General features: G+C 59.6%; 1 protein-coding gene across 1 annotated transcript; it reads right to left on the bottom strand.

The window, feature by feature from the left end:
* Nucleotides 1-6,451: 6,451 nt before the first annotated feature.
* Nucleotides 6,452-9,067, bottom strand: SLAMF9 (SLAM family member 9). Its single transcript, XM_039246472.1, has 4 exons — nt 8,962-9,067; nt 8,225-8,566; nt 7,177-7,449; nt 6,452-6,818 (listed from the first exon to the last, which is right to left on the bottom strand). The coding sequence occupies exons 1-4, from the start codon at nt 9,005-9,007 to the stop codon at nt 6,697-6,699; spliced, it is 783 nt and encodes a 260-aa protein (XP_039102403.1). The 5' UTR covers nt 9,008-9,067; the 3' UTR covers nt 6,452-6,696.
* Nucleotides 9,068-9,438: the final 371 nt, after the last annotated feature.

Raw genomic sequence — 9,438 nt, 5'->3', positions numbered from 1 at the left:
CCCCAGTGCTTCCCATTCGCTCTCCTCCAGTGTCCTCGGGGCCCAGACTTTGCCAAGCTTTCTCTTCCCCAACCCTAGGGGCATGGTCCCTGAAAGCCAAAAGCCTAGCCAGCCAGTTCCTAGCTGTGCAAAGTGAGCCCTGGGGGGCGCAGGGTAGGAACCCCTGCGAGACCCAGACCCAGAGGGTGGTCCCGGTGGGCTGGAGGGCGGGAGTGCTGCGGCCTTGGGCCCCCACAAATCCAAGCAGACTTTGCTCTGGCCCCCACCCCACTCCCAGCCTCCTCCCAGTTCTGGACTGGCAGTAAAAAGTCCTCCAGATCTCTCGGCCCGTCCCTGCCTTTACTTAATGGCCCCGGGTATGTAACTCCTGACAACTCACCAGCAAACCTTCCCCTTGCTTCCCTCTGCCCGCGGCCGTCTCTCCCATTCTTCCCCGACACAGCTGCTTCCAAACGGATAGGAACCCCAGTTCCCTCCCGGCTCTGCCTTCCGAGCACCTCAGCAACCCGGGTTTCCCCAGCATTCCTCTGCTTTCCCTATGATCTTCCAACTCCTCTGCCCACCGCTCCCCCTCCCCATGCGCTCACCTGTCTGGTCTCCCCACCAAGTGCTCCGATTCCAGCTAGCCCTACTTCTCACAACCTCCCCCAACCCCCCGCCAATTCCCATTTTCCACACCTGATCTGCAACTGCACCGGGTCCTCCGCTTTCCCAGGCACTCCCTTCCCGGCTCCTGCAGAATACCCACCACCCAGCACGCCTCCATCCTCTCCGCGGGAATCGCCCCCCCACCCAAATTCTCCGGCCTCAGCCCACAATGCTACTCTGACACTCCATCCTCAATTCCCTTCTCCTTCGCCAGCTCCGGACCCCTGAACTTCCCCCTTGCTTTTGGACCCCCCCCCCCACAAAACCCACCCCCCTGTACGGACGCGCGCGCGCGCGCACACACACACACACACACACACACACACACGCAAGCAAGCGTTACCTCCAGTCGCCTCCGGTTCTCCGGGAATCCCCCCCGACCCGCCCCCCCAAAACCCCACTTCACTCCCCAGAACTCTAGTTCTGCTTCCCCAGCCCCCGCCGCCTCGGCTCCCCCGGAACTCGCGAGCCCCGCCGGCGGCCGTCCCTGCCCCCGAGCGCCCCCGCGCTCACCTGCCCGGCGCCGCGCGGCCCGGCTCCCGCAGCCACACAATAGGGGGCGGGCCCGCCTCCCGCCCGGCGCCCCAGCGCCCGCGTCGCCAGGGAGACCGCCGCGCCCCGCCCGCCGCCGAGGGGGCCGACCGGCGGGGCGGGGCGGCCGCGACCCCCGAGCGGCCTGGGAGTTGTAGTTTCGGAAGGGCGGGACGCGCGGCCGCGGGCTCGGGTCGCCCCCTGGCGGAGCTCCGTGCTCCGGGCGCCAGCCGGGGAGGGGGGGACCCGCCGCGCAGGCCCCGGACCCCCGGAGCTGGCCCGCCGTCCTCCCGGGCCTCGCCACCCGCGAGCCCCCGCCGTCCGCGCTCGGCCGGGGAGAGGCGCGGGGCCGACCGCGGAGCCTGGGACGGGAGCTGGACCCCACCCCCCACCCCAGGGAACCCGCGCAGCTCGGGGCCCCCAGCTCTCCTCCCCCGCCCCACCGCCAGCGCCGCCCACCCGCCTCTTCTCCGGCCCGACTGGAAATACCTGTCTGCACTGGCGAGCTCCCAGGCCCCGGCCCGGCGCCTCCCGCAGGGTGCCGAGGGGACCGTGCGCCCGGGGCCCAGCAGCCCCGCGTTGCAGCTCCCAGCGCCAGCGACCCAGCGAAACGGGCCCGGGGTGGGGTGGGGAGTGGGGTCAGAACGAGAGGCATCCCGATGCGGGGCCCTGTAGGGTCCAGGCCCTGGACCACGGGGTATGTAGCTCTCAGGTCACCTGCGCAGAGACCCCGGGAGGCAGGCATGACTCTGTTTGACTCCGGAGAAAACGGAGGCACAGCAAGGTGGAGCGGCTTGGCCCCGAGGTCCCATCTCGGACACATGTTCGCCAGAGCCGAACCCACACCCAACCCGGATGTCAAAACCCACCTCCTTAGAGGCCTCAGGCCAAGAGATGGCTGGCATTTCCGCTCCTTAGAGCTTTCTGCTTGGTGAGCTTGGGTCCCCTCCGGGACGTGGCGTCAGGACGCCTTCCCCAGCAGGTTTAAGCAGCGCACCTGCTCAGGTCCTTGCCATTGACCCTCACCCCAGCCTGAGCTCCTGGGACTCCAGCCGAGCACACCTGGGATTTCATTCGTGGACCCATGGCCTCAACCAGCGTCCCGTCAGGAGAGACCCTGCAGGATGCAGCCAAGGGCTCCCAGCACCACCCTCCTTCCAGGGGGTCCCAGCCCAAGGGCCCACATCCTCGGCCAGGAAGCTCACCATCTAGTAAGCCATCTCATCCTTAGAGAGGATGCTGCAAAGTGCTTGCGGGTGTAAACATCTGGGGGCTTTTTGCCACAGCCTGAGATGAAAATGTGAGGGGGGAGGGCGGCAGGCAGGAGCAGGGAAGGATGTGGTCTCTCTTGTTATCCCTCCAGCAAATTCCCCCAAAGTGGCAGCTTTCTGCAGTACTTTACAATGTAACAGACTCACCCAGCAGTGATAAGATCAGTTAGTCTGATAAGACCATTAGTTAACATAGTGTGAAAGATAGGCCAGGAGGAGGCCTAGAAAAGGCCCTAGTGAGCGTTTTTTTACCCCTTGGCTCCAAGGCCCATGCTGGGGGTGGGATCCGCTGGATCCGCCACCCCTCTATTCCAGATGTTCATTTCTGCTATCTCCAGTGTTTCCTTGAAAAAGAGCTAATTTCCTTTAGTTGTTAAAGTAACGTTTTGTAAACTTGGGATTTAAAAAACTTTCCGGGGCACCTGGGTGGCTCAGTCAGTTAAGCGTCTGACTTCAGCTCAGGTCATGATCTCATGGTTTGGGGATTTGAGCCCCGCATCCGGCTCTGTGCTGACAGCTCAGAGCCTGGAGCCTGCTTTGGATTCTGCATCTCCCTCTCTCTCTGCCCCTCCCCTGCTCATGCTCTGTCTCTCTCTGTATCAAAAATAAATAAAAACAAAAAAGTTTTTTAATAAAAAACTTTCTATTTTTGAAAGGTTTGGATTGGATCATTTTTTTTTCCTGGACGCATATTTTGTGAGCTGTATTATTATTGTCCTTTTGCTCTGATTCACAAGTATCTTCCAGGCTTTTTGGCAAGGACAGGAACCTAGCCCTGTAACTCGCTCCTTCCCCATGCCAGAAGTGAAAGCTGATAAAAATAGTCCCTAAGGCTCAAAATTAAGATTTTCTTCTGGTTTGCCCTCCATCCGTGATCATTACTCTCAGGGGAAGTTTGTTCAACCAACTAGGATTTTACCTAACCCGGGTATCAGCCAGCCCACGTGTTTTCGGCCTGTTGACAAGAAGATGGGCCAATGTTGTCAGTTCCACAGACAGAGCTGACCACGGTGGCACTGGCCCTTTGACCTGGGCAGAAAAGCAGTGTGGATTCTCAGGGCGCCTGGCCCTTTGACCTGGGCAGAAAAGCAGTGTGGATTCTCAGGGCGCCTGGGGGGCTCAGTCAGTTAAGGGTCCAGCTCTTGATTTCAGCTCAGGTCATGATCTCACGGTCTGTGAGATCGAGCCCCGGGGTTGGGTTCTGCCCAGGGAGCCTGCATGGGATTCTCTCTCTCCCTTTCTCTGCTTTTCCCCTACTCATATGTGCTCTCTCTCACTCTCAAAAATAAATAAACTTTAAAAGAAGAAGGAGAAGGAGAGGAAGAAGAAGAAGAAGAAGAGGAAGAAGAAGGAGAAGAAGAAGAAGGAGAAGGAGGAGCAGAAGAGGAAGGAGAAGAAGAGCGTGTGATTTCTCGTACACTGTCACCTGGCTGTTGGCGAGCCTGTCTTCTGCCTGGTTCATGCTTGAATCCTCCCACAGCCCTGCGTGTGTCAGAGGGTCCTGCCTCCTCTCCAGCCCAGACTCTTGCCTCCCCCTTTAACACACGGGTGTGGACTTGCACTCCCCGGACGTCACTGTGCTCTCACAAATCCGTGTCTTCTGGCTCATCCTCTGTCGGGCTAGGATGTCCTTTCCCTCCCTTCCCTGGACTCCCTGCTAATCTGGGGTCAGAATTCTGTTCACCTCTTCCCTCCAGGGCATGGTCCTGCCCCTCCCACCTCACCCTCACCTTCACCCAGGGCACTGGTCACACCTCACTGTAATGACACCCTCATGCACTCCAGGAAGACTTCCTTGAGGGCAGACTGTGTCCTTCCTGCCTCTCCAGGGCCAGCTCAGCTCCCGACTCTTAGTAGGGCCTTGAACAGTACCCTTCCCCACCCCCCCTCATTTGCTTTCACCTATTTTAAAGGACAGGCAAACTTTGCAAAGTGCTACCAGGTGGGTATTGTCCTGGCTTCCTGGCTTCCAGAGCGACAGGCCTGGGCTTCCTGGAGCTTCAATTCCCCCTTCTCAGGGTGTCTGCCCTCCAAATCCAAGGGCCTGGGATGGTTTGGGGCCTCAGCCCTTCTCAGCTCCAGAGACGGTGTGAGAAGCACTTGGCCAACTCCCAGGGACCGTCTATTTCTTTATTCACTTTCCGCAGGCCTGACCCTGAGATACAGAACACCAGAGGCCTGTGTGTTTTCCCAGTCAGTCTCCAGAAACTGTACTACAGGATTTGGGGGACTTGGGGCTGAACCTCAGGCCTTTTGGAAAGTGGGACTGTTCAGGAGGCCCAGAGAATCAGCCTCAGGCCCGAGACTGTCATCCAGGGGCACAAGAGCTCAGGCCCTCAGGGAGTAGAGTGGATCCGTTGCCGCCTGAGGAGCTCTTTGGGGACTGGTCCCCAACCTCAACACCTCCTTCCCAGGCCCCAAGGGGCTCTAGCCAGGAGGGGGCACCTGGGTGGCTCAGGTCACCATCTCATGATTTGTGAGTTCAAGACCCGTGTCGGGCTCCGCACTGAGAGTGTGGAACCTGCTAGGGATTCCCTCTCTCCCCCTCTCTATCTCAGAATAAAATTAGAAAGGGAAGTAGGGAGGGAGAGAGGAAGGAAGAAGGAAGGAAGGAAGGAAGGAAGGAAGGAAGGAAGGAAGGAAGGAAGGAAGGAAGGGAGGGAGGGAGGGAGGGAGGGAGGGAGGAAGAGAGAAGCGAGGCAGGAAGCTGCTGCTTGCCTCCTGGCCCTGTTTCCTTTCCAGTCTGGAACCTGGAAAGCACCTCCTCTGGGTATCCTGGTGCCTGGCCCCCTGTTTTCCCAGGCTGTGTCCTTGGTCGCCACCATGCCCTATGCATCCTACTACCCTTCACAGCCCGACACTCCTTCTCCAGGAAGTCCCTCGGGAGATCAGCATCCTTCCCACTGAGAGGAGGAGGTGGCATCTGGAGGAACGTCAGGAATGTCAGTCCCCAGTCCCTCAGACCCCTCTTCCCAGAGTCCCCAGGGGCACCTGCCTCCTGCCTCTACCCCCACAGCCTCGTCTCTGGAAAGGGCCCCATCAGCTGCATCTGTGCCTGCCTCTCCCTGAAAGTGTTCCTGGTAGAAACAGACTGAGTCTAGATGCGGAACAAAAGGTCCCAAGCGAGGGGCAGAGCCGAGCCCAGAGCTCCTGCCGCCCCCCCAATTCAGTAAGACCCTCGACCTGGGCGGGCGGCTTCCAGTTCCCCTCCCCAGCACTTCCCCACCTGCCCCGCATGGTGCATGGCGCTGCATTGAGTAACAGCCACAAGATCCGATGCGGGGAAGGCGGCTCAGCGGCCCCTGGACTGCTTGCGGGGATCAGGAAGGAGGAAGAGCATCAGCTTAAGGTCCTTTGCTTAAGGGACGGGTGTGTGTGGAAGGGGTGGACATGAGCCCAGAACAAGATCCAGAGAGAAGGTCTGAGGCACAGAGAGCTTTAGGGGAGGGCAGGGCAGTAATCCCAACCGCGGACGGACAGCCGTCAGAGGCCCCGACTTCGGCTACTGGTCCAGCCAAGCTGTCACCCCCCTGGGCCAGGCATTGGAGGCCCTGAGCAGCCTGGGTCAGGCAGAGAGGAAGGTGACTGAGGGTCATCGGGCTCAACTCAGCTCCAGGTAGGACTGCCCAGGGCACTTCACGGGACAGCCTCTGGGCCGAACAAGGGCCCCGGCTGGGGTGGAAGCCGGGCCTGAGAACAGAGGAGGAACACGCTGCTTTCCTCTAGGTTCTCAGTGCTCAGGGCTGTCCTATTTAGGAGACGGAGCCTCTCGCTTTTTTTATGTAAGGTGTAAATGCTATGTGTTGGTGGGGAAGGGGGTAGGTGGTGAATGATAAATACCAACACCTGCTTGTGAAGGGGGCTTTTCGACTCACTCTGCTTAGCCGGCGTGGAAGGGGCTGGGCAGCTGGAAGGGAAGGAAGGTCAGGGAAGCAGGTCTGGCCCCGAGTCATCCAGCCAAGGACCAAACACCGGCTCCTGCACAGTGGTGATCACCTGATTTGACTTTATTGCCAGATAATCTTCCCTAGGGGAGTACAGCCCTGTGGCACCCACCCCACGGCCCCCGGGAGGAGAAGCGGCCGGGAGGGGAGGAAGGACTCCCGGGGACTCCGGAGGGGAGGTGGGGAAGAAACAGTGCTCAGGGCAGGGGTCCCCCGGGGGCTGGTCAGGTCAGGCCCGGGCGGGGCTTCTCCTTCCTCAGCCTCAGCCTGTTTCTCCTGAGTGTCCTTATCCCTGGCGTTCTTCATCTTTTCCGGGCCCGGATGAGCCAGAGCCCCACGGCCAGAAGGACCACAAACAGGAGCAGCCCCAGCCCCTTGACCCAGAGGCAGAAGTAAGTTGACGTGTCTGAAGCGTAGCCGGGATCTGGGGCAGAAGAAGGGAAGGGGAGAGGTGCTTGCCAGAGGGAGGGGCAGGCCCACCGCAGGAGGCACACCCCCAGCCCAGATCCCACAGAGGCGCTCAAGTCAGCAGTCCGTGCTGCTCCTTTGCAAGTGTCTCTGGACACAACATGTTCTTGTCACAGAAGCTCAGGAGCTGAGATCCGGGGGTTGATCTCAAGCTGAGCAAGAGAGGAGAGAACCTTTGGGAAGCTGGGAGCACTGGCCCCCTCCCCGGTCCAGGGGTCAAGGCCCTGCAGGAAGGAGGGAGGTTCTGGATCCCAGGTACTCTCTGGGGAGGGGCTGAGGGAGGGAGTGGCCCCCTGTCTCTGGGGTCCTGATACCTGCACAGAAGGGCCCGGCAGGGACGAGACGGGATTGGATGGTGCTGACGGGATTGCTGGCCCTGCAGGAATAGGAGAGGGCCTTGTCCCCGGGGCTCCAGGATGCGCTGAGGGCAGAGCCCTCACGGACTGTCTCAGTGCCCTCTTCCCCGGAGAGCCAGCTGTAGGTCACGTCCGGGCCTGCCTTCTCCACGGAGCACGTCAGGGACACATTACAGCCACCATTCCCGGAGATCTCAAAGCCCACGGTGACATGAGGCTCCGACAGCCGTCCTAGATGAGAGAAGAACATGCAAAGACCCTGTAAGTAATCAGAGGCTGGGTCTGTTTCCTTAAGCTCCTGGATAGTGGGGTGAAGGGTATACCCTCTGAAGAGTCCCTTCACGTAAACAGAAACTAACAAAACCCAGCCACCATAAAGTCTGCTTCCAGGCTCCCCTGGGCAGCTGCTAAGGTAGACCTGTCTTGGGCATTTTCTACTCCCCCCGCCCCCACCGCCCGAAAGCCTTGCCTTCTCTCTCTTCCCTTTGCACCCCACCTTCCTCCAAACTCTATTCTGCCTCCTTGATCCTAGAAAATATTGTCACACTTCCTGGGGAGGGGGGGACATGTATAGTTTAATCAGTGTCTCTGAAAGATTCAAGGTCGAACAATAGTCAATGTCACAGGCACAAAGAAATGCGGTCCTGGTAGAGAGGAGATGTTGGTTAGTAGCCCTCACATCTCACAGAAGGATAAAAAGCTCAGGGCTAGAGGCACCATCCCCCGCCCCAGGGTGCAGAATCTCAGTGGGAGAGAAGGACCCCCAGGGGTCTGGGTCACCTGGTCTCACGCTGTTGGGAAGGCCCAGGGGAACAGCCTCGGTGCCCAGCGCCTCACTGTTCCCAGCCGCTCGGCCAGTGGTTGGGGTTGGACACCCTGGAGACAGCCTGCCTTCCAGTCCCAGCCCCTCGAACCACAACCCTGAGCCCTGAGCCCGCTACCCCTTTGCATGCAAAGCCCAGGAGAGCCAGAAAAAGTAGCTTTAGAGTCCCCAGCCTCAACTCACGGTATACACGGAGATTGTAGCGCTGTGTGGTGGTGGTCTGGGACGTCCTCAGGTTGACCTGAGCCTGGTAAGGCCCCGAGTCCTCCCAGCTCAGGTTGCTAATGAGCAGGGAGTAGCTGGGGTCCAGGAAGCTCACCCGACCTTTGTATCGGGGGTCGGTCACCCCGACGATAGCCGGATGTCCCTCTTTCCCTGGAACCACTGTGGCAAGCCTTTTGTGAGAGGACCAGATGATGTTCTCGACCTCTTCATCGAATGGGATTTCCAGGGGTAGGCTGATGGACTCCTGCAGCACGGCCACCATTTCTTCGGCATCCACACCATCTCCAGAATCCCCTCTGGCTGCAGGGAAAGGCAGAGAAGAAGACAGCACCCCAGCTGGCGTCTCGGGGCCGCTGAGCCTGGCAGCGGGGCCGTGGTGGGTGCACACTGACCTCGGACCGCGCCGTTTCCTGGGCCCCAGGCTCCGTCTTGCCCCCAGCTTTCCGCTGCACCTGACTTGAGCACCTAGGAACGGCTGGCTTCCATCTGGGGTCTCACCCTCTGGGTTTTACCTTCGCTGTTTGCTGCTGTGGGTTGGTCCCCTTTCTATAGCCCAAAGCCACACCCTATTCCTCTTTACTCCAGAAGAACAGAAGCATCCAGCCCCAAAGAAGGTGCCCACCCAGCCCAAGCCCCAGCAGAACAGGAGAGCAGAGGGAAGGGGACTCTCCTGTCCCAGGGCTGCCGTCTCTCACCTGTCCAAAGCAGCAAGAGCAGGAACAGCATCGGAAGGGCCCCCATGTCAGCGCCCCAGGTTGGCCTGCTCGGCCCCCAAGACTATGAAGAAGACAAGCTGTCAGGAGGCTGCTAGAGACAGAGTGACTGACAGTCCCTAGGAGGGGAAATACTTCTCATCCCCCAGCACCCTCTGACTTCCCTTACCCTCACCAAGCACTTCCCTATTCATCTTGGGAAGTTCTCTCGGAGCCCATCTGCTGATCCTACTCGCTCACTGACTCATGCTTCTGTCCATCAAATGCCACACAGTTCCCACTTCCTACAGGAAGCCTTCCTAGACTCCCTGCCCCTTGCATTCCCAACCCACCCATACACACACCGCCTGTCCTGAGCCCTCCGCATACTCTGCGTCAGCTCTCACTTGTAAGTTCCTATGTTGCTGTGATCATTTGACCTTATGAGCATCTTTGTCACCCAGACAGACTCCATCTTTT

Source organism: Hyaena hyaena, unplaced genomic scaffold (assembly GCF_003009895.1).
Source record: "Hyaena hyaena isolate Hyena2069 unplaced genomic scaffold, ASM300989v1 scaffold_281, whole genome shotgun sequence".
NCBI classification, from domain to species: Eukaryota; Metazoa; Chordata; class Mammalia; order Carnivora; family Hyaenidae; genus Hyaena; species Hyaena hyaena.
This window is presented reverse-complemented; position numbering and strand designations above follow the sequence as displayed.